Source organism: Siphateles boraxobius, unplaced genomic scaffold (assembly GCF_051911475.1).
Source record: "Siphateles boraxobius isolate OS27281-9 unplaced genomic scaffold, OSU_SipBor_1 137, whole genome shotgun sequence".
NCBI lineage: Eukaryota > Metazoa > Chordata > Actinopteri > Cypriniformes > Leuciscidae > Siphateles > Siphateles boraxobius.
In genome coordinates this window covers 374,399-399,070 of record NW_027508741.1, presented here as the reverse complement: position 1 = coordinate 399,070, position 24,672 = coordinate 374,399, and the positions used below count along the sequence as shown (strand labels likewise).

Genomic DNA, 24,672 nt, shown 5'->3' with positions numbered 1-24,672 from the left:
CTTATCTGCTTTATTTAAAAATAAATAATTAAATGCTTCTAAAATAGTATTGTTACATTTTAAGTATTTTAAAAATATATTTAAAATTAAAATAATAAAACTTTATATTTAGTTTCTCAAAAGTACTAAAAAGTAATAATCATAAGGAATCAGATTAGAGTTTAAATCACAACTGTTCAATTATTTTTGAATTTTATCCCTGTTTTCTTTCTATTGTTTAATTTTTTTAATTGAATAATAAATTATTAGTATCATTTTTGTTTAGTATTTACTTAAATTAAATAAAAGTTGATAATACTTTGACTTAAATTTTAGTAGTTTAACTTCTTTAAGAGAGCGAAGGAAATTGTTAAAGGAAACAGAATGGTTTGATTCCCTAAATTGAAAAAAAAATGGTAACATCTAAATTAACTGGTTTATTTAAATAAAAAATATTATGTAACATCCCAGAACCAAACCATGCATGAATGTATACCAACAAAACTCATTTTGATGAGTTAAATCCAACGCTATCTCACGACCAATTCGTACAAATGTTTTGTTATATGTGACAGCAGACGTCCGAGAGGGCTGCTGTCTTTATTTTCATTTTGTATTTGTTTCTTTTATTATATAAGTCTTTAAATGTTCGCCGGTTCCCGCCTCCTTCTTCCTTCCCGATACAATCTCATGAAAGTGCATATCACGAATGTTATTTCTCGTGCCATTTATACAACAAATATGGTTTTAGCGTACATATGATACGCACTGAAAACCCCTGGGTTAGGATTAGGGGTGTGGAGTGCGTGCGTATTACATGCCATAAACTGCGTATCATATGCACGCGAAAACTGCGTATCATATGCACGCTAAACCATTTTTGGCGTATAAATGGCACGAGAAATAACATTCGTTGTATAGATACGCACTTTTGGCACCTGTGTAACCAGTGAATATTTAAAGACTTTAATAATAAAATAAACAAATACAAAATGCTCGTCCTGCTCGCCACACCTTCATCTAAAGCTGTTAATTTAACTTATGTGCAAAATTGAACTATCATATAAAACATTTGCAAGTAAAGCAGCGTTTCCATCCAATGTGTTCAAGAGAACAAAATTGTCACTTCCAGGGAAATTAGCGCAAAATATCAGAAACAAAAACGTACAGTACGTTTCTGCAATCATACTCTTTTTCCTCTCAGAGCATCAGACGAAACACAATAAACGCTGTCATGTTCTCTTGCGTTCGGATGCTGGTGTTTGTGAACACAATCGTGTGAGACGCTTCTGGAGGAAATTAAACCAAATCATTGCATTGGTCCACTGGTTATAGTCCAGTTATCCAATCACAGCCTCTCCTGAGGCAAAGTCACGTGAGTTTTTAAGGGATTTATTCAGTAAATGCATTTTCATCCTTGTTTACGTGCATGTCTTCTTATCAGATAAAGAAATGCATTCGCCTCAATAGAGCACGTACGTGTTTTATGCACAGGATATGACATCGTATGGGTGGTCTACGAGCATCTCGGCCATAGAGGAGGTAGTGAAATTACACTGATGCTCTCAGCTCCTGTCTGCTGCATTCATTTGTCCATTTATCAGATAACAGTCCGTCTTCTCAGACTGATACTGGCGCCTATCGCTCTCGTCTCTGATGTCTGTTCTGATGCTTCAACAACTTGAACCTGCTGCAACCGCCGGTGTTACACAAGCAGAAAATCACTTTCGATTCTCCATCGTCTTTTGCGGCCAGCCGTAGATGAGGCTCCTAAATCAATTTCACTTAAAGCCCAGACAAGTGACACGAAGTTTAGAAAGCTGATACGCTCTTCTTTATTAGACGACACCAGGCCAATCAGTCGCAGTAAGTTATGCTCTGATGTCAATAGCCATGCCATATTGGAGCCACATGTACGTGTTTGATAGCTTCACAGCGTATCTGAAAATGTTACATAACATAATTGCGGCATAAATCTCAAGCACGGCTAAAAGATGAGGAGACGGCACTTTAAAACAGAAGGATGGGTGCAAGTTTTGGAGAGCGTCCAGCTGGCCAGAGAAGAGCTGCTGGGAAATCAAAGGACTCAGAGGACGTGCAAAAAAAAAAAAAAAACGCAGGAAGTGAGTGAGAAAAAGAGCAGAGAGAAAAGAAAAAGAGACAAACCATCTGTGCGCGGTGATGACCTAGCGCTCCAAACACGCCGGGGTTCAGCGAGGAGACGCTGCTTCTCATTGAGAGCGTTTACATGCACAATAAAAACCTGATAACCATCTAAAAACAACTCATTAAGGAAGCTCAGCAAGACAAGAACAACTGTAGAAACCTTGCTTATGTGGGATTTTGAAATCGCCTGGGATTTCTCGCATTTTGACATCTAACGAAAACAAACATGGAAACAATGAATAAGCAGTAAGTGTAAGAAATAATTGGTCTACTAAATAAAAGAAAGCGGTTTACATGACCTTACACATCACATTGACCCCCGAAAAACTATGAATGGCGAACTGGTTATACAGTAGTGTAGTGGCAAGAAGTGATGAGGGAGAAATTATATCTTCATCCTTTATTTAAATATTCAAATATGTAAGCATGTTGCATAGATGTGCTTGGAGTTTTATTTGCGATAACACAATGAAAAATGAAAAATTGTGCCAACATAATTTTGGCCAGGCTGTCATACAAAAGAAATTATGAACATTTTATTTTTAAATTATGTTTTCTATGCATTTTTTTTAAAAAGGTAAAAAAAAAAAAACTTTAGCTGTTTTTTTTGACAAGTAATTTTGTCAGATAAATACATTAACCAAGTTGAGTGTCTTATATATATATAAGTGTCTAATATACTAGTATATATATATATATATATATATATATATATATATATATATATATATATATATATATATATATTCATACTCCCCATATTTTGACGGTTTAATAGAACTTGTAGGGTCATTAAAAAACAAATATCCCCTCTTTTTTTGCCACTACTGTAAAATCACTGTGAAATGCTTTTTGCAACTCCTTTAATATTAGTAATCTGATTTTTTGAGTGAACCAGGATATTCAAATGATGAAAGATTTAGGGCAGGATTTAACTCAGGATATCTCAGCTGAAAGGGAAAGTTGTTTAAGAGGCAGAGCAAGTTTGTGAAAAAAAAAAAGAAAAGAAAACTTATTAACATGCATGGACAATACAACCACGAACGTGCATTAAAGTCACGGTGTAACAGAAGTAGTGACAGATATATTTTTTACATACAATACAATTTTTTAACAAAAAAAAAAAGACTATAAAAGAAGAAAAAAATCCATTGGTTGTTTATTGGATGGATCTGAATGCGAGATTGCAGTCGATTGTAAGAAAAGCCAGGGTTTGAGTCAACTAAATTAAAAATGATATTAGATTTTGAATAAAAATTATGAAGTCAAAAAAAGTTTTTAAAAACGAAACATGCAATTTTGACTCCATGTTGACTTTAAACGTGCAAATAAGGACACAATAACATCAGAGGTTTATTATAATCAGCAAATCTGTCTAAAGTTAAAGTGCCACACATTCAGTTAACATTAAAATTAAGTACATGTTTTCCACACAGGGACCTTTTAAGATAAACAACCCATTCAACTGGCAGAAAAAGCTTCACTCCTACGACTTCAAGATGTCTGAGTGAAAACACGGTGTTATTTTCCTAAATTGCTTTAAGGGAAACTTCAGAAATGTTCTCTGACACATTGAGTGCCCTATAGCACTTCCCTGCTGTATAATTTATGTTCAGATCTGGTTTGTTCCTGCATGAACCTCAAGGATGTCAAGATAATCAAACTCGTCTTAAATCAGCCTCCCGTTGCCCACTGACAGACTCAAGACATTTCCTGACACGCAACGCAAACATGTCAGTCTGTGAACGTGAACCTCCCGTGCCGCACTTACTCTTCCTCTTTAACAGATTTGAGCATTGGGAGCTGACAGCTGACGGGACGCCACCTCTGCTGACCCGTGATGACATCACCTTACATCAATGCCATGTATGGAGTATCGTATCAAACAAACAAAAAAACAGCATCTACTTTTACTAGGTGTGTGAATCTATTGGTTGAAAGCAAATCGATTTGACGCAATTGAAAATTGCATTCTGAAAAACTGCATTTAGAAAAATTCACTTTTACATAGTTACATTTCTATTTCAAATAAATACTGTTGTTCTTTTGAACTTTCTATTCACCAAAAAATCATGAAAAATGTATCATGGTTTCCATATCTGTTTTGAACATTGATAATAATCATAAATGTTTCTTGAGCGTCAAATCAGCATATTAGAATGATTTCTGAAGGATCATGTGACACTGAAGACTGGAGTAATGATGCTGAAAATTCAGCTTTGATCACAGGAATAAATTACACATTACTAGATATTCACATAGAAAACAGTTATTTTACATTGTAATAATATTTCAAATTTTTTATTGTATTTTTGATCAAATAAGTGTAGCCTTGGGGAGCAGAAGAGACTTCTTTCAAAAACATAAACAAAAAAGCGTTACCTTTACATTATATCTACATTACTTTAAAAATGCATTATAATTACGAGTAATTATAATTTTAGCATTTAAAATTGATTTTGTTTAACCAAAACAAGTGATCAATTATTCAAAAGGCCCATTTTAAATTCCATCAGGAGGATTTGTAATCAATGCATGAATCGCTCTGAGAACCGCTGAGTTACACGACTCTCCAAATATCTGAGAGAGGCTTCAGACCACAAAAAATTAAACAGCCTTGTTTGATTGTTGCTTTTATGAATGCATCTAATGAACGGGCCTTTCTAAGGGAATCACCCGAGTGGTAAACAGATCAGCAGAACTTACAAAGTGTTTATTCTGTAGAAACAAAGCGCGAGAGAAAACATAGACCGAGTTTTGATGACCGAATCCAGCCGTGGCCAACACCAACCACGCTTACCATTAACTAAAGTGGGATAAATGACCTGTCAGAAGCAATACCAGCCCTTATGTTTTTCCCAATTACACACCCATGCGTGTGAATCCCAATCCAAGCGCCTATTGATTTTAACCACCAGAATTTACAATTCAAAACGGGATGAGGAGGCCAGGATGATGAACAGCACGATCTCCTTCATGAACACAAGCAACATTATCCCGCAGTCAGACTGGCTTCGTGCGAGTGGGAATCATCTACCCGTGAGACCCAGATAACATCCAAACAAATCTGAGGGAGCACATATTAAATATAGAACTGCTTATCTGACTTATTGAACACATAATGATGAGTTATGGCATGTGCCAGAGGGCTGCAGCAAAAGAGAATTGAAATTAAATGAGATACATAAATAGAAATCACCGCTCTTAAAGTGGAGCATTAGAAGAAGCCTTACAGACTGAAACAATGTCATGTTGTTCCCGGGACATTTTTATTCCTTATTCTTCCAAGTTCACCTTTAATCGGGGCTTTCGCACCGGAGGAACCTTTTCATAGTTCCTAGAGATATTGACGGAAGTATTTTGGCATGTTCGCAACGCAGAAACTAGGAACGATTTTAGTTCTAGCAACTCCTTTTGGAGGAACTAATTTACTCCTAATCCAGAGTCGATCTAAACCAGCGCTATAGGAACTATCCGTGACGTTAGTGTTCGCTGATTGGCCGAACGCACTCGAAACACCGGCACCCGCCATTTTAAAATAGCTCAGATTATAGCCTATGTATTTACTCCAGAAATTAACTCTACAAACATGTAAAACAGTGATAGATGAGCCTCTTAACCTTTACGCTGAGGAGAGAAAATCCAACATGACTCAAGAGAAACATGATTATGTATTTCTGCTCAGCGATACTCGACATCAACCACACGCTATACACTAATAACTGGTCTACTTTCTATGTATAGCAGTTCTGTCTAGGGTGGGAATTGTCAAAAATGTGACGATTCGATAGTACTGCGATATTTGGGCCACGATTCAATATTATTGCGATATTGCGATACAGCAAGTATTGCGATTTCGATTCTGCGATATATTGCGATTCATGTCCCCCATATTATTCAAAGGGTCTACAAAAAATGAGGAAAATAAGACTCACTTCAAATGTCACATTTAATTCTGTAAACATTATCTTCTACACATTAACTGAAGTGCAAAAACTTGAAAACTTGTTCTTGAACATTCAGGAGGACACGGGACCTTATTACAGGACAGGACATAATTATTCTCTGAATAGGAGACCTCTCACATGAATGGTGAGCTCCCAGCACATAACTTAAAATGATTTAAATACAATAGAGTAACATAAAGCAGACATAATAGAGTGACATAAACTGAGAATAATCATAAAACCGAAATGTACCCACACTTTCGATTTGAAAGAAGACGGAGCGTCGTGTAGCCTACAACCGGTTGTAATAGTGAAGCCATTTGAATTTAAATTTGCTTTTGAATGCACAACAACAAAGCACCACTACAAGCGCCACCTTGTGGATGTAATACGCAATTGTAAATGATCAGAGTAAACTCTGAGAAAACCCGGAAGTATAACAGATAATTTTATAATTAAATATTGCAATAGCCTACTTTTGCTATACTTTATCGATATAATTGCGTGCGCAAAATATCGCGATACTGAACAGGATCGATTTTTCCCCCCACCACTACGTAATAACGTATTAGACATTACAGTTAGACAGATCGTAAACTAATGAACACGGAGAATGCAATCACCATGTGCTCTGGCCCTCAAAATAAAAGTCACAACAACAAGTGAGGCTTACGTCACTTTAGAGATCCTACTGGCGGTGCGAATGCAACCAGGAAAATGATCCTAAGGGAATCATTAGTTCTCGGAGAGCCAACCTGGAGGCTGGATCCTATAACTAAGTTCCTAGAACTTGCAAAAGGTGCCCCTGATGTTGAAAGAAAAATCACATATGAGATATCTTGCATGCATATGCACTCGATAGGCTATATAATATGAGAAAAATGCAGTAATGACAGTGTACAGGATCTGGCTGTGGAGAAAAGAACAGCCCTACAGGATAATGAGCGCAGTCTCGTGAACGGAGAAAAGCACTCACGGACAGATGGGAACGAGAGAGCCGGGATAAATGGCCTTTGCAGCAAAAGCTTCTATTGAGGTGCTTCAGCACAACCTCTGCCCACACACACACACCGAGACACAAAGACTTTCCTGAATAGAGCCGTATCACACACACCTGCTGCTGTTCAAACCCTTTCATTACGAAGCAAACGAACTGCTCACTTCTCCGTCTGCATGACTGTGATATGAGAGATGCTCCTACACACTGTTCACCGGTGTTTGCAACACTACTTTCCAAATGGAGCGTCCCAAGTTTTAAACTTGTAATTTATTATTACACCCATTCAAAGCACATTTGACTTTGAAAATATGTGCACTACTATCCAAACCTTTTCTTTTATTCAGCAAGGACACATTAAATGAATCAATAAGGGACAGTAAAGGAATCTACAAAATATTTCTATCTCTATCAAATAATCCTGAAAAAAATCTATCACCGTTTAAGGAGCACAACTGTTTACAACATTGATATTTATAATAAATGTTTCGTGAGCAGCAAATCAGGATATTAGAATGATTTTTGAAGGTTGGGATGATTTTATAATCCAATCCAATCCAATCCATTTTATTTATATAGCACATTTAAAAAAAAAACAAGGTTTACAAAGTGCTGAACAGGAAATAAAACATAAAAACACATAGAAAACGCATAGAAACACATAAAATAACAAGACTACACAGCTCTCATGCTGGGTTAAAAGCCAGGGAATACAAGTGGGTTTTAAGACGGGATTTAAAACATTCATTTTATAAAACAGTAACTGACTGAATCGTGAAAAATAAACGTGATTCATGACAGAGGAAGAGCATATTATTAATTTCTGATAAAACATTAAGAAAACAAACATTTTCTATGGAACAACATGTCTTGAGTAATCGTGCACTATAAGACCAGGAACACATCTCAAAGCAAATTTTGCATTTTTGGATATTAACTTGTATGTCTTGTGTAATATAGCTTTGTAATATAGATTGGGCCATCTGACCAATCAAAGCAGAGTAGACCAATCACAACAGACTGGGTCATCTGACCAATCAGAGCAGAGTAGACCAATCACAACAGACTGGGTCATCTGACCAATCAGAGCAGAGTAGACCAAACGCAACAGACTGGGTCATCTGACCAATCAGAGCAGAGTAGATCAATCACAACAGACTGGTTCATCTGACCAATCAGAGCAGAGTAGACCAATCACAACAGACTGGGTCATCTGACCAATCAGAGCAGAGTAGACCAAACACAACAGACTGGGTCATTTGACCAATCAGAGCAGAGCAGACCAATCACAACAGACTGGGTCATCTGATCCAATCAGAGCAGAGTAGACCAAACACAACAGACTGGGTCATCTGACCAATCAGAGCAGAGCAGACCAATCACAACAGACTGGGCCTTCTGACCAATCAGAGCAGAGTAGACCAATCAAAACAGACTGGGTCATCTGACCAATCAGAGTAGAGTAGACCAATCACAACAGACTGGGCCTTCTGACCAATCAGAGCAGAGCAGATTCTCGGAAAGGAGGGGTTTAAAGAGACTGAATCCTTGATCGAACCATTTCAGACACTGCCAGAAAATTAAAGTGTTTTTTTGACCTTACTAAACCTACTGTAGGAGAGACCAAAACAAAATTAGGAACCTGTAAAATAGCTCTTTACTGTAGTACATGCTCGACCAGTCCGCTCTACGCTCATCGTGACAGAACAGCAGTGAAACTTTCTCCTCCACTCAAGGAATATATAAGAGTTATGAGTCTAACCTCCCAAACAGAGCAGAAGTGGTTCAGTACTCAGATATCAGTACTTATGGCTCTATTTTCATTGTTCCTAGCCTGAGGTCGAGCTTCTGGAGCTGTTTATGCTCGTTATGAGAAGCTTTTGCCCACTCGTATCTTCATCTCCATCTCACTTCTCTTCTGCGAGTGGAGCTTTCACTGAACTCAGATCTCATAATCACAGTTTCTGCAGCAGAGCCTCCTACACGGGTCTCAACACTCACACAATAGAGCTATGTTTAGATTTACACCACATTTAGCCAACAAAAGGCCGTATCGCAGACCTCCCAAAGTTTCTCTACGCCTTCAGACTCACAAAACAACTTAAAACACGCAAGACTGAAAGAGCTGGGCGATCTCTGAAATCAGACGAACCATAATTTCACTGTTGCCAAGTAAATTCAAAACGATTATCATAAGCAGTAAAATTTTGTTAAAATAATTATGGCATGTTTTTCCACACTTTCTTTCACTAAACACACACACACACACACACACACACACACACACACACACACACACACACACACACACACACACACACACACACACACACACACACACACACACACACACACACACACACACACACATACACTATCATGAAAAAGTATGTGAACCCCTTGCAGAATCTGTGAAAATTTTAACAAAATAAGAGAGATCATACAAAATGCATGTTATTTTTTATTTAGTACTGTCCTGAATAAGATATTTTACATAAAACATGTTTACATATATCTATATCTGCAAGAGGTTCACATACTTTTTCTTGCAACTGTATATATACCGTATATTTACCAAAAAGTGTAAATACAAGGAAAATGGCAGAGACTTCTAGAAATATTTTGAAAGATGATGCAAACAAATTGTTGAATCAGTTTTGAATTAATTGAAGCTGATCCATAAAAGACAGTAACACATTACAATAAGGTTAATTAATTAACACTAGTTAATGTATTAACTAACCTGAACTAACAACGAGCAATACATTTATTACAGTGCTTATTAATCTTTGTTAATGTTAGTTAATAAATATCCAGCTGTTCATTGTAAGTCGATGTTAGTTCACAGTGCATTAAGTAATGTTAACATATACAACATTAGATTTTAATAATGTATTAGTAAATGTTGAAATTAATATTAACTAAGATTAATAAATGCTTAATAATGTATTCTTAGTTCATGTTAACTACGGTAGTTAACTAATGAACCTTACTGTAAAGTGTTACCGGAAAAACTTTCCAATTCTTATGCCGTTTTTGTTTACATTAGAGAAACTGCTGAAAAACTCTTTATGGTTTATGATTTATATGGAAGAAAATGCAATGGTCAGATAATAAGCACACTAAAATCATTGCAATCATGATTCTGATCAAAATGAACATGAATACATTGTAAATAATATGTGAATATTACTCTTCCAACCTTTATGCAAACTGGTTCTGTCTTGCAGAATTCCACTGGATTTGCATTCAAAGTGAATGATCGTCCGTGCTCACTCAAGTTTTCCTTACGGACAAATCCTTAACAAGATCCATGACATCAGAAATGAGTGCATTCATCTCCTGATGGCTGTTTGTCCGTGCTAACTGGACATGATTGATCGTGGTGTGAAAGAGAGGAAGGTGAATATGAGCACATGACACTGAAAACAACACAACACAGTATATCACAACACAGTATAACACAACACATTATAACAAAACACATCACAGACATGCCAGAGGCTGAAATGAACAGTCCTGCTTTGTCCACACTAAAACGTTTTTGTTTGAAAACGCATATTGTTCTCCCCGTTTGGCCTGAGGGTACGTTTACACGATGCTAAAAACGGAGAAGTTTTTCCATTGAGTTTTCCGCGTACAGACGACACCATTGTCAAAACGATCTCCATTCACACGGATCAGCGAAAAAAACTAAAAACCTTGTATTGTGCTGCCATTAGATGGCGATGAAACACTATAAACTGAACAAATATGCATGTGGATGACGTCATCGTTTTCAGAGATTCGCGTTTTTATTGTTTACACGGAGACTGTTTTTAAAAACTTGCATTGAAACCCGTTTCCAAAAGTTTAGAAAGCCCCCAAAACGCCGTTGTCGTCTAAACGAACGGCCAAAGTTTTTAGTTGAAAACGGTGTCGTGTAAACAGCCCCGACTGCGTTTTTAGCAACGAAAACAAAGCTTTTTGAAAACGCTGTTTTCGCGCTGTAGTGTGCACTGTGAAAACTGAGGCATTTAAAACCGATGACATAAGTTTAGTCATGTGATGCATATTGAACCCATTCATGATATTTTGCCATACAGTTTATTATGTGCTATTCACTTTCACACAGTTGCTAAATATGTTATTTTGCACACTCTTCATATCACAGTCCTGCAAAAATGACAGAAAATTCACTCGGATTTGCTTTTAGACCAAACATATGATGTTTGTGTGACCTGGATGCATCAGTGAATGCGGAGATATTCTGCTAAATAAAATGATCCTGCCAGACGAATAGCATGAGAACTTTATGATGTCTTTTCTGTATCATCTCAGTGAGATCTGATGGAGTTTTACACATGCGCAGTAACGGGAATTTAGCGTTTTACGACGTTTCAGTGTGAATGAGAAACTTTTGGAAAACACTAGTGGACGTTTTCTTGTTAGTTTGTCAGTTTGTGTGACATTTAATTGTATATTTAACAATATTATTACAACATTATTTTCCTGTTATTTCTGTAATGCTGCTTTGAAACAATCTGTATTGTAAAATGCGCTATATAAATAAAGGTGATTTGACTTGGATGGAGAGTCTTTTGAAAAACAAACCAAAAAAACCCCGCAGTTTTCAAATCTATCCGGATGAATGTAGACATAGCCTTTAATTACACTGTCCACATGAGTTACAGGATTAAAGGAACAGTTCATCCAAAAATTACAATTCTGTCATTATTTTCCTCACCATCATATTGTTCTAAACCTGAATGATTTATTTCTTCATGCCAAAACGATTTATTTAACCAAACGTCTAAGTTGTTCTCTTTATTGATGGAGCTTATAATTGGGTTTGTGTGTGTCCCTTGTTTTTGTTGCTTCCCTTGAGCCAAGGGTTGTAACACCCACAATGCAAGTGAATGTGGACCAGGGCTTTCAAGCTTCAAAAAGCCCAATAAAGGGATAATAAAACTAGTCAATATGACTTATTCTCTATATTACAAATGTTTTGAAGTCATATGATAGATTTCTGTGGAAAATGAGTAACACTGAAGTCATCACTGAAAATCTTGCTTGACATCTGTAGTCAGCATTATTTTCATTGTTTTGAAAGACGTCAGAATGAATAAATAATGACAGCATTTTCATTTTTGGATAAACTATTCAAGCTCGTAAATCAATAAAATATGCTGGAGAATGAAAAATTACTTCTATCTTGATGCACAGCAGAGCAACTTCATTTTGCCAATCTGAAATGAAATTATTCACAAATATTAAAATAGCAAATTATAACCAATTAACTATATATATATATATATATATTTACAGTGCAGGGTAGATTACTGCACGTAATCTGTTACATTACACATTTTAGGTATTGTAATCTGACTACTTTTTGTTTACTTTTAGATTACTTTTGATCTAAATTGTTTTCACATTAATTTGAATATAAAAATTCAAAGAGAAAGGAAATATAAGGCCATTAAACATAGGGTTTCTCAAACTATGGTTTGTAAAGGAACTGCAGGAGGTTGGGGTTAATTAAATCATTAAAATGTCAATATCTAAAACTAAAAATCAATGACATTGAAGAATTAGTGAGAATCAATAAGAATAAAGGAATATATAATCATGTAATCATTAAAAACGTAACTGTTAATATGTAATATAATACAAGTACTTCATTTATGTTATCTGATTATGTAATCCGGATTGAATTTTGAAATTAAGGACATAAAATGTGTTCGACTACAAAGTTCTGAACTGATTTAGTGCCGACAACACAACTGAATACAATTAATTTATACAATGAGATAGAAAAGATCAAGTAATAGAGTGAACCTGCCCATTTTTGTCTTGTTCGTCACATCAGGCATATTAAGAGAAAAGAAGCTCACACTGCAGATAAAGTTCAACTTGCACTCAGACAGCTTTGTTCTGGTCCTTAAGCTTGTTCTTCATAATTGCACCCTCATAAATGAGATATGCAAATAACTACACTGTTCAAAGATTAGTCAACCTTCAATTCATTTTATATAATCAATGAACTCTTTAACTATTCTCAGTTAGACCCATTAGATCTGTTTCAAAAACCTGCAACTGCAAACGAAAAAATTTAATGTTTAACTTTCTATTAGTTGTCAAAATTAATTATGCAGAAGCAGGAAACACATAAATGCCATTATTAAATCCACATTTAAATGTGATCCATTTTCATTTGGACTAACACAAAACCGGCACCTATTTTCTAGTACAAATGCACAGTGCTTGTATTTATTGTGCATTAATTTAAAGATAAAAAAAAAAAATATCAATTTGTGATCTTACATGGCAGAAAATTTGGTTACACTTTAATTTAAGGTGTCATTGTTACAGTGCAATTAAATATTTAAGTACAGTGTAATATTAATTAACTACATGAACTTACTATAGGGTTAGGGTAGGATTAGGATTTGGTTGAGGGATAAATGCATGTAATTATGCATAATTCCGTGTTATTACTATGGTAATTACATGTAACATATGTAACAAGGACACTGTAAAATAAAGTGTTACCGTAAATTTTAGTCCATACATTTTGAGAGACATGTTCTTAAATGTCACGTATGTAACAAATATATGCATGGAAAGTTTTTACGCAGCTTTGATCGTCTCCACATTTAATCATGTTGAAAATATATTTATATATTATATTATAACTTTCAAGAAGGTGGACTGATTTTATCACTTTTATTTCATCACTTTGATAAGAAAATTGTATTTTCCTGATTAATTTTGACATGCTTCTTTGATAATAGATCAAGCAGACTTGATGGAACATTATATCTTTAAGTAACTTTAATATGTCTTATGTATCTTTTTAGCTATTTTCGTATTTATTCGCATTTGAATAACTTGTGACGGTAAATCAAAGTCAACGAGTTAAATCAGCTCATCATCCAAGTGCATTAAGTGTGTTTGCCTTTCTAAGTGCGCTTGCCTTTCTATCGGAAAATACGCCAAGAAAGCTTTCTTCTTACATCTCTAACTTCACTTAACAAATACAATAAAAGCTAGTCATGCACGCAAGATAGTTTTGAATCAGACTGCCAAAGCGGCCAGATTGAGTTGTTTACAAGACTGCTATTTATTTTAAGATACACCGTCTGAGCGTTTGCATGAGCCTCGAGTTAGATTATGAATGGATTATCAGCCTGCATGTAAACAGAGTCAGAAAACTCAATTTGACCCTGAAGGAAAGCGAGACATGCTTGAATATGGTGTAGACTGGCATGTAAAATAGGAATTGGATGTGAAGGGGAATGAGCACATTACAGCAGAGAGAGTTAACTCTTCTGTGAAGGCAAGCATTGCTGTAGGCTATCGCTTTAAACAGCCCATGCTCTTTAAACTCATGGTGACCTCATAAATCTCGTGAAAAGCTTGTGTTTGAAGACTTAAGTGAAGTTCTCCAGAGACTTTCATTATGTGTTAGAGGTGTAAATAGGCTTGCGTGACATCTTTATTGACATGGTCCAATGCATACTACATAAATAAGCAAATGTGCATCACTTCCCAAAAGAGCAAGCAAGTTTGCGATTCAATGCACAAGCAAAATGCATCAAAAAAATAAATAAAGCTACAGTGTAAAACAGTGAAGTTTCTAACATATGTTTAGTATTGTGATGTTCTATTACAGAGATAAACAGCTGAGAAGGTCAAGCTTGTGTTAATTGCCTTCTGTGCTAGTTAGTTGTACTTTTTCTTTTTTCGGTAATACTTTTTTCCAAGTATAGGATATTTGATAGTCTGTGGGATTTCCTTTTGTTTTTTACACCTCCATAACTTAAAATCGAAGATTAAATCCATGTTGAGAATAATAGTATTTAAGATGTTTGCACTACAAAATAGACCAATGTAAATTAAATCAAATTAAAACAGTAATCTTACTATTAAATATTAAGTATAACATCAGTAAACATTCTACTATATTAACTAAAATTGACATAATAAACCAACTTAATTTTTATACGTAATTTACTCAGGAAGATTTTGCTTTTTTTTAGCTGATTACTTAACATCTTAAGTTTGCTTTGCATTGGGTTCCAAACATAAACTAAACTCGTTGTTGTTCTAATGTTGATGACGCAAACACACTGTAGTTTGAGCCCAAAACTATGGGTGAAAAGGAAAATGTGAACAGCTGGAGGAAGGTGAAATCAATGAAATCAAAAATATCTGTCAAAGTAATATGCACCTGAAACAACGCGTGGCGGTGTTGAGATTGAATTTCTGAGAGCATTTACCCTCCCAGTGTGTGTGTGTGTGTGTGTGTGTGTGTGTGTGTGTGTGTGTGTGTGTGTGTGTGTGTGTGTGTGTGTGTGTGTGTGTGTGTGTGTGTGTGTGTGTGTGTGTGTGTGTGTGTGGCCCTCTTCAGGTCAGCGGCTGGTAGTTTGTAACATGAAAAGCATCAATGTGACAGCGGTACATTCCTGTCAGACGTGATCTATGCTGACATCACAGAGTTATGACACTGAAGGATTCGCACCTGATTCATGCATGCATTGAGGTCAGCGAAAACAATAATACAGATGATTCATTCCCCGAGGAATGCTTTGTGCGTATGGAGAACAGCTCAAGGAATATGTCAGGATTTGAGAGACGTTTCAATTTAGTCAACTAAACCCCCTACGGGCTCCGATAGTACGTCTCGTTCTCCCGGCGATTCTGCATCTGCAAACGCACAAATTGTTTAAATCAAAATGCAGTATATTATGCTCAGCTGCACAGACGAACTGGCACGAAAAGGTTGGAATAAAAAGCCAGGGTTATTATCAGTGCATTCCAGGGAGAGGCCATTGGCAGATCACCAGGGAACAGCATCAGCGTGAGAGCGGGAACAGTGGAAATGAGAGACCAGCAGCTGTGTGTGTGTGTGTGTGTGTGTGTGTGTGTGTGTGTGTGTGTGTGTGTGTGTGTGTGTGTGTTAACAACACTGAGGAACCACAGTATGCTTAAAACTAGAGATGCACCGATTGATCGGCTGGTGACCGGAATCGGCCGATTTTCACGTGATCTTTTTGATTTTTTTGCCGGTCAAATGCCCTCGGGCGCCGCATGATTAACATCGCGCAGCATCACACGTGCACACGGAACATGTTGGAAACCTCGGGAATTACGGACGTTTCACACGCAAGCGTGAGCAGCGCGTTTTCTTTTTCTTTCCCAGCGTGCATGTTAATCTATGAGTGCATTCACACCGAGAGCCGGAGCAGCGCGTGATCAGCAGTGAAGCGGGGTTTCGATTTTCAAAAATAGACTGGAAGTCTATTTTTCTATTTCTAAGTCTATTACTGGAAGTCTATTTTTCTATTTCTAAGTCTATTACTGGAAGTCAATTTTTGCTGCGCTGTTCGCGCTCAATTTAAGTGATTGTTTAGCCTGGCTGGACATGTGGGAGACGAGAGAAGAACTGTTTGCGAAATAAAACTTGCCATTGATGTACAAGTGATTGCAATAGGCCTGTGTGTGTGTGTGTTTTGAGAAACATCTTTATAGCCGCACGACTATATTTATTTTATTTGGTTCCATAAAATGGTTCTTCCATACCATAACACTGCACTTAGATATGTGTGAATTTCCCACACCATAATAATTTATATAGTTCTATTTTATTTAATTTGTTCAAAAATGTTCTATGTACTTGTAAAATGTTCTATTAAAGAAAAGATAGAAAATAAATATTTGTGTTTGCCGTAAAGTGGTTAGAAATAATGAAATCGGAATCGGCTAAAATCGGTATCGGCAGGCCAAAATCATGAAAAATCGGAAATCGGAATCGGCTTAGAAAACTGTAATCTTTGCATTTCTATTTAAAACACACGTGTTCCACCTCGCTCACACACACACACACACACACACACACACACACACACACACCTTATTTATCCCTTGAGTTTATTAGCCATAGAGAGGGATTCCCAAACTTGTTTTCCAGCTGACACCTTGGACAAAAAATATTTTCTTGAATTATCCCCTGAGATTTTAAGTCAGGCTACCTTTAAAATAGTAATTGAAAAGCACATTCATATAGGCCTGCCTACTATAGCCTATATGGGGTTAAAGTTGGCCGGAACAGTCCGGAACTGCTTTCAGGTGTGGTGCCGAATTCTGACCCCCGCCAAATTATTACCCCCCTAGTATGGTAGGTTTAGGATTAATAATTTGGCAGGGAGTCGAAATTCGGCACAACAGCGGCACCTCTGATAAATCAATCAATAAATAGATTAATTGATATCAATAATAGCGCGATGGTAGGCTATTGTTAAAAAAAAATTCGCGTGCACCGTCAAATTGCAGCCCAACTGGAGCTCCTTCTGAAGGAGTCCTTCCGCGTCAAATCAAAAACGTAATATCACCTGCCTTCATAAACACGCTTCCCGACGTTATGTTGTCAGTCACGGTTCTCCGGTCTGATTAGAGGACATCTACGCCGGTTCACGCATGCCGACGAAGTCCTTCCTCACCTCCCGCCGAACGCGAGCGATTGGAAATGCGTGAAATGGACTCACGGTGGCCAAGCGCGGTAAAGTTAGTTTTAGGTTTGATATTCGCCGGACACTTGTTTTCCCTTGCCACTGTTCTATAAGGTCGGCAGTGTAACAAAGATATCAATATCAGGATTAGTTTTAACATTATTTAACCATTGTTTATCGACATTAAATGCTTATTTAAAATCACCTACGTGCGTTAATGCTGCATATTTGTACCTGAGAATGATTTGACGCGTTTCCACAGCGCATGATAGGGAACGTCTGACAGGTCAGAGAAATCCAAATTTGAATTTACATTGTTAAAAAATGCTTGTGTTCCATATTGTGGTGTTCAGCAATTTTAACATAGTAGGCTATCGACATCACATCAGTGTAGATGTAGAGTAGATGGACCAATGTCGACAAAAACTATAGCGAAATGACGGCGTTTCCATTAACCGATGTTATGCGACTAAAACGTATTTTTTTCCTCTCGCGATAAGTCATTCCAAAAATCACGGCGACGGATGTTGAGGTTTACGCTTATCACAGCCACTGCACTGGCCATTGTTATTAATCGAAGGAGACGTGTGTGTGTTATCTAAGCATTAATGGAAAGACCTTGGAGAGGCTGGTGTTTCTGGGTGTTTCTCCCTCATTTCTGCTTCGAGGACTTGATTGTGGCATTTCTTTGAGCTCTAGAATCCTGTATTCCTGTAATTATTTTGTCTTTTATGAATTTAATAAAGAACTCTGTCTCGTATTCTGTCCAAAATACGCGTAATCTATGTCAGTTTTTTGCAATAAATGGGAGTTTTTGCGAAATTGCCGTGTTTCCATTGGTCGTATTTTCAATTCGCAATTTCAATTTGCGCGATTTGAAGGGTAATGGAAACACGGCTACTGACCATCTTGTCCCAAAAGGTATTGCTATACACGATCCTCAATGTTGTCCTGTAGTGAGTCATTTTTCCCTGCTGCACCTACAGTACACAAAGTTTAAGGGTTCCCCCACCTGCCAAATCCCACTTTAACCCATATATAGTGAAATTATTGTTATTATTCCAATTATTTGACAAAGAAATCTTTTGTAACATTATTAATGTCTTTACTGTCATGTTTGATCAATTTAACGAATCCTTCTTGAATAAAGGTATTAATGTCTTCGAAAATCTTACTGACTTCAACCTTTTGAAGAGTAGTGTATGTGTACACACACACACACACACACACACACATGATATAAAAAAACATAATTATTATTTTACATTACAATTTAGAATACTAATAAGTCTCAAATTCTTCACTTTCAAACGTTAAATCCTCAAGCTTTTATTTTGGCATACTTTTTTTTTTTTTTTTTAAGTGTGTTTAGATTATGCTTCTTGTTATAAATACGTTAAAAATCTGTCCAAAAACATGTTGGAAATTATACAAATGTGGAAAAAGTGATCCTGGAGTCATTGCATGTCCAAACGCACATTGTAAGAGAGATTTCATAAATCACATTGAGCCTTTCATGTTTGTTTTGAGGAATTGTGCAGTACTATTTATTTATTTCGATTACATTTCTGTGATTGAATGAACAATTAGCTTTTTATCAACTCACAAACCCCAGTTTGGGAAGCCCTGGCCAAAAGTTCATCCAGTGATCCGACAGCGCTGATGCCCGTGTGTCACAGCGTTTCTCTCCGGAGCAATTTTCCACTGAGAAATCAATAGCGTAATGCAGACTTCTCTACAGGGGAAATAGAGTTTGTATTGTTTCTCGCAGACAAATGCAGGCTTCAGGAAAGATAAATGGTATTTTCATGGGCCTTAACAGAGAACAGCATTCATTCGCTCTCGTCTCTTTTTTCGGACGCATCCAGAGCGTGTCGTTCTTCACCGGATTGGATTCTTCTGCTCAACGATTAATATTGCTGATATTATCTTCTGCCCTCATATGACCTCGACTATAAAAGCACAGCTTAACTTTTCTTCGCTGGATCTGCATCAGATACACATAATCCACCTGGATTCCACGTCCAAGCACGTTCCTTCCAAAAACTCCTGTCTGATGTTTCATTACTTTTATATCAGACCAAGTAGCAGCGTTTTATATCACAGTACAACCCAGAGAGTCATAACTATGTCTAAAAGTATCACTAACCAGGCGCAATGCCACACACTTCCAGTGTCAAAAGTGATTCTGTCTGCAGCTACAGTCAAATACTTGAATTATATATATATATATATATATATATATATATATATATATATATATATATATATATATATATATATACATACATACTTTACACATACACACACACCCTCTGGAAAAAATTCTGCACATCATTCCATGCCTGTAAAATTGCTGTTAACATATATTAGGGTTGGAAAATCCCCGCCATCATATTCTATAAGATTCCTTTGTGTTTACAATTTTGAACCAGTGAACGTTTAATGCGCCTCTGAGACCTAGCTATAGATCTGACCTCACTGTTTCCTGAGAACACACTCACTCACACACACACACACACACACACACACACACACACACACACACACACACACACACACACACACACACACACACACACACACACACACACACACACACACACACGCACACACTCATACACGCGGACACACACACACGCACATGCAAACACACACACACACACACAGAAAAAAACTCTTGCTCCAACATATTCTTTATTTTCTCATTTTCTAGCATATGACGTCCGTCCCCCTTTCTTTAATCCAGAATGGCTTTGTTGCCATTAAATGGCATTCAATCCAGACAGTAGCAACAACACAAAATAATGAACATGGCTGACAAGCCGGCACACTTTTTACACCATAAAGTTCAACAATGGTAACACACAAACACAAAACGCAATATTACAGTAAAAACTAAACTTAATCAACTACTAAACCCGTTTCACACACTTTACAGTACAGCTCTGATTTGACCAGCTCTTGATCAAATTTAGCCATTCTGACAAATAAAATGCTGCACTCCAGCATAGCAAAAAATTGCTTCGGCATCAGTGCCACGTGCAAGAGTACAGACCGAGCAAAAAAAACACAAAAGAATGGGAAATAAATACATTTACAACCATAAACGAGAGAGAGAGAGAGAGAGAGAGAGAGAGAGAGAGAGAGAGAGAGAGAGAGAGAGAGAGAGAGAGAGAAAGAGATTACTGTGAGTTAATCTAGTATCAGATTACTGGTCATTGCACAACTCATTATTGAAGGAAAAGTCTGTTAAATACAGATTAGAGATTCGCTGCCTCTCTCTGAACCACTATCAAGTGTGTGTGTGTGCGTGCGTGCATGAGAAAGAGTGTGTGTGTGTGTGTGTGTGTGTGTGTGTATGTGTGTGTGAGAGAGAGAGAGTGTGTGTGTGTGTGTGTGTGTGTGTGTATGACTAAACTCTTCTGTGATGCTCGATAGTTTCTCTCCGCTCCACATGCATGCATCTGTTACCAGCATGTTTGAAAAATCCCACACTCCCGTTTCCAAGCGCAGGTCCAGCCAGTTCAGTGTCTCTCCAGCCAAACCCTCCCAGCGTCACGCCGCCTTAAGACAACACAGCCTGTCTGTTGTGCTTCTTCAGCACATGCACGAATAATCGGAGAGGTTCCCATCTGCCGGTGGCACAATGGGCGAGCGCTGATGAATGCATTAGTGCCACGCCAGCATCTTGCAAAAATTAATTTCTAATTTTTGCATAATACTGACAAAAAAACTCAAAGTAATGCAAAGAAATGTCATCCCAGATTGCTCTTTCAAAAGCTCAAGAGAATAAATGGAAATCGTATGGTTCAAGTATCGTCCTAAACATCGTCTCAGAAGTTTACTCCTTAAAATGATTTAAAGAGAAATAAAAAGACACAAATGAGTTCATGCAGTTACAGTATATTAGTCTTGGGAGAATTTGATCATCTCAGCATCTCAGATGTTTCTTCTAAAAATCCACATGAGAAGTAAAAATAGACACAAATTAGTCATACAACAAGAATGCTAATATCAGCTCAGATCATTTTGAGAATTGAATGAGAAGTATTTGAGATCGTATTAAGACTTTTCGGACAATTATGTATTTGAGTTTATTTGCTACCCATTTGGTCTCATGGCAGAGTTTGAAACGTCTTCAGAAAGTTGGGCCTTTTTCTCAGGAGAAACATCTGAGGAATAGGATACTTAACCAAAGATCTCCAAAACCTGCTCCATGTAAACTCACTGGTACCTATGAGAAACTTTGTGAGAAAGTCATTTGTGACGTTTCTTAAATAAATAAAGACTATTTGTTTTCTCTTCTTCTTTTATCACCAATTATTATTTGGAAGCCAGATATACATCTATCATCCAGCTGACTCAAAATGACATGTTTATATGATCTTCCCAAGTTCACAATCCTAGCTTATAACAACAACTGGCTTTGCATTTCCAGAACCACTCAACACTGAACAGTCCCAAAACTATTGAAGCTTGTTTCCGCCATCTTCATATAAAATATAAAGTCTCAAATGCGAGTTATAAAGTCAGAATTGCGTGATATAAAGTCGAAACTGCATATAAAGTCAGAATTGCGTAATATAAAGTCGAAACTGCATATAAAGTCAGAATTGTGAGATATAAACTTGCAATCCTGACTTTTTTTCCTCGCAATTGCAAATTTATATCTCGCAATTCAGACTACATAACATTCAATTGAGAGATATAAAGTCAGAATTGCATGATATTAAGTCGCAATATCGTGTTATAAATTCACAATTGCGAGAAATAAACTCGCAATTTGGACTTTTTTTCCTCACAATTGCGTGTTTATATCTAGCAATTCGGCCTTCTTTTCTCAAGATCTAAACTCGCACTTGCGAAAAAAAAATCAGAATTGCAACTTTTTTTCCCGCAAGTATGAGTTTAGATCTCGCAATTCTGAGTTTATAACAAACAATTGCCACTTTATAATTCGCCATTGACCCTTCGCAAAGAGTTTGATTGACAGGCGCCATTTTTGTCCAACAAAGAAGTCAGGAGAGTTAGTAGATTAACGTTGGAAGATTTTAACTTGAAATACACAGTGTACTGACGTCTTTCCGCGGTTAAAATAACATTCCTTCTTGTTCATTCATGTTTATTTGATGCTTTCATTGAACAAGTAGGAAGAGATGATCAGTTCACGAGCAGCTTTAACTGAGGCTCTACAGATGATCTGTCAGACACATTAAAGAGCCACAAAACGGTATTTATTGTTTAAATATCTTTAAAAAATTACCAAATCTGATAGTTGTTACTTTGTTTCACATCAAAAGTAACCTGGTCTGTCCTGTCTGTCAGTGCGTTGTCAGTGTCCTCTGCTCCGCGTTGAATTTTTCACTGTGTGAGAACATGGTGTGGCGTGAGAGCGGCGTGGCTTGTCGGACATAACAACAGTAACTAAAGGGGGCGGGTCTTTGCGAATGGTCAATTGTGAGATAAAAAGTCTCAATAATCTTTAAAAAAATAAAATTCTGTGGCTGAAACACGCTTCCATACAAAACACCAGCACCAGCAAAATACCAGCACTCATGTGAAAATTATCACAAGCAACAATCTCCTCAAACCACGATGGGCGGCGTGTGTATGTAACCACTGGCGCAAGAATGGAGTGAACCTCATTAGCACCTCCAAACGGAGTGTGTTTGTGAGACTCACGGTGCTGAAGCTGGGAATGAGGCGGAGTGTGGATCCGCTGTCCAGAGGGAAGGGGAAGAAGTGCTTCATGCCCAGAGAGGCTGGCACAGTGGGTAGAGAAGCTCGAACCAGCGCTGGCACCAGTCCGCTCTGACACGCATTACCTGAGGAGGAACAGAAGAGACAGGAGTCACCAAACACAGTCGCTTATTATGAGAGGATTTCCTTTAGCTGTTCATTTTAGAAGTGTTGACATCCCTTGTGCATGCCAAATTATCCTTTCTCATCATAAGGCAGCTGTATTTATTTAGTTATGAGCTCTATGGGTAGCCAAACGCACCACATGAACCACAAAATGGTATCCGAAACTGTTGTACAAAAAGTAAATTGGCTATTTCTTCCTTTAAAATATAATATAATTAAAACTGCTCTTCAACAACTTTCCTCTTTGGATGATGTCAATCCCTTTAACTTTTCAACTTCTTAACTGAAATACACTGAAATAAAACATTGACAACACTAGAATTCAATTAAAAATAAAAATGGGGGAAAACAATCTAAACTAAAACACATTGTCACAACTCGAAAACTGACTAAAATTAAATATTTTTTTTTAGTTTTTGATACATGCCATAGTATAAAACCTTTAAAACTCGCCTACATTAAACATGAAAATGCAGCAAAAAATCCTGAAACTAAACAATGACAAAAGTGAAAAGTAAAATTAAACTAAATTAAAAAGACAAAACAAATCAATTGAAAATTAAACTAACCCTGCCAAAGATTGAACTGATTGAATTGAATTGATTTTGATTGGATTCAAACAGATCGAATCCGTGATCAGTATAGCGGCAAAATGAATACCGAAGCAATTTATGGCTATCCCTAAAATTATATTGACTGACAGGAATGTTGTTCTGTTGATGCAGGAACACGGCCTAGTTGGTGAAATCACAGTGAGCACAGAATTCATGAGTTCAATTCAAGCATGACATGATGATTCAGAACATTTCTTTGCCACACGCAGTGAAATCTCTGCTGAGGATCTGGACACTACGAATGACATCATGACTTTTTACCCATTACTAAAACTATCTGCCATATTCACTCTCCCGGTGCTATAAATACCTGAGCAATATACTTGTCAAACTGAGACTCTTGATTGGCTGTTATCTGTATTAGCAGTAGAGACAAACTATAGCACATGTGTGAAAGACAGAAACCAGTGGCGGAAAGCAAAAGTAAATGGCTTGTTTTATTACAGTATGAGTGTTTGTGTGGGTGGCATTGGAAAGGCAGATTTTTACAGCACATCCCATTAACGCACCAGAAAAAGAAACAGCGTTCTGCCTCCAAACGGAGACAAAAGCCAGAGAAGAAAGATAAACAGACCCAAAGACTTGCAGATATGTGATGCCAAAGAAAA

The 24,672-nt window shown here is 37.0% G+C and overlaps 1 protein-coding gene across 1 annotated transcript in view; it reads right to left on the bottom strand.

Moving 5' to 3' along the window:
- The window catches only part of znf385d (zinc finger protein 385D), a 93,392-nt gene that overhangs the window by 56,482 nt on the left and 12,238 nt on the right, over positions 1–24,672 (bottom strand). The window contains exon 2 of the mRNA XM_077229961.1: positions 23,268–23,410. Within this exon, the coding sequence (XP_077086076.1) occupies positions 23,268–23,410 (143 nt within the window). The remainder of the gene's footprint in view (positions 1–23,267; positions 23,411–24,672) is intronic.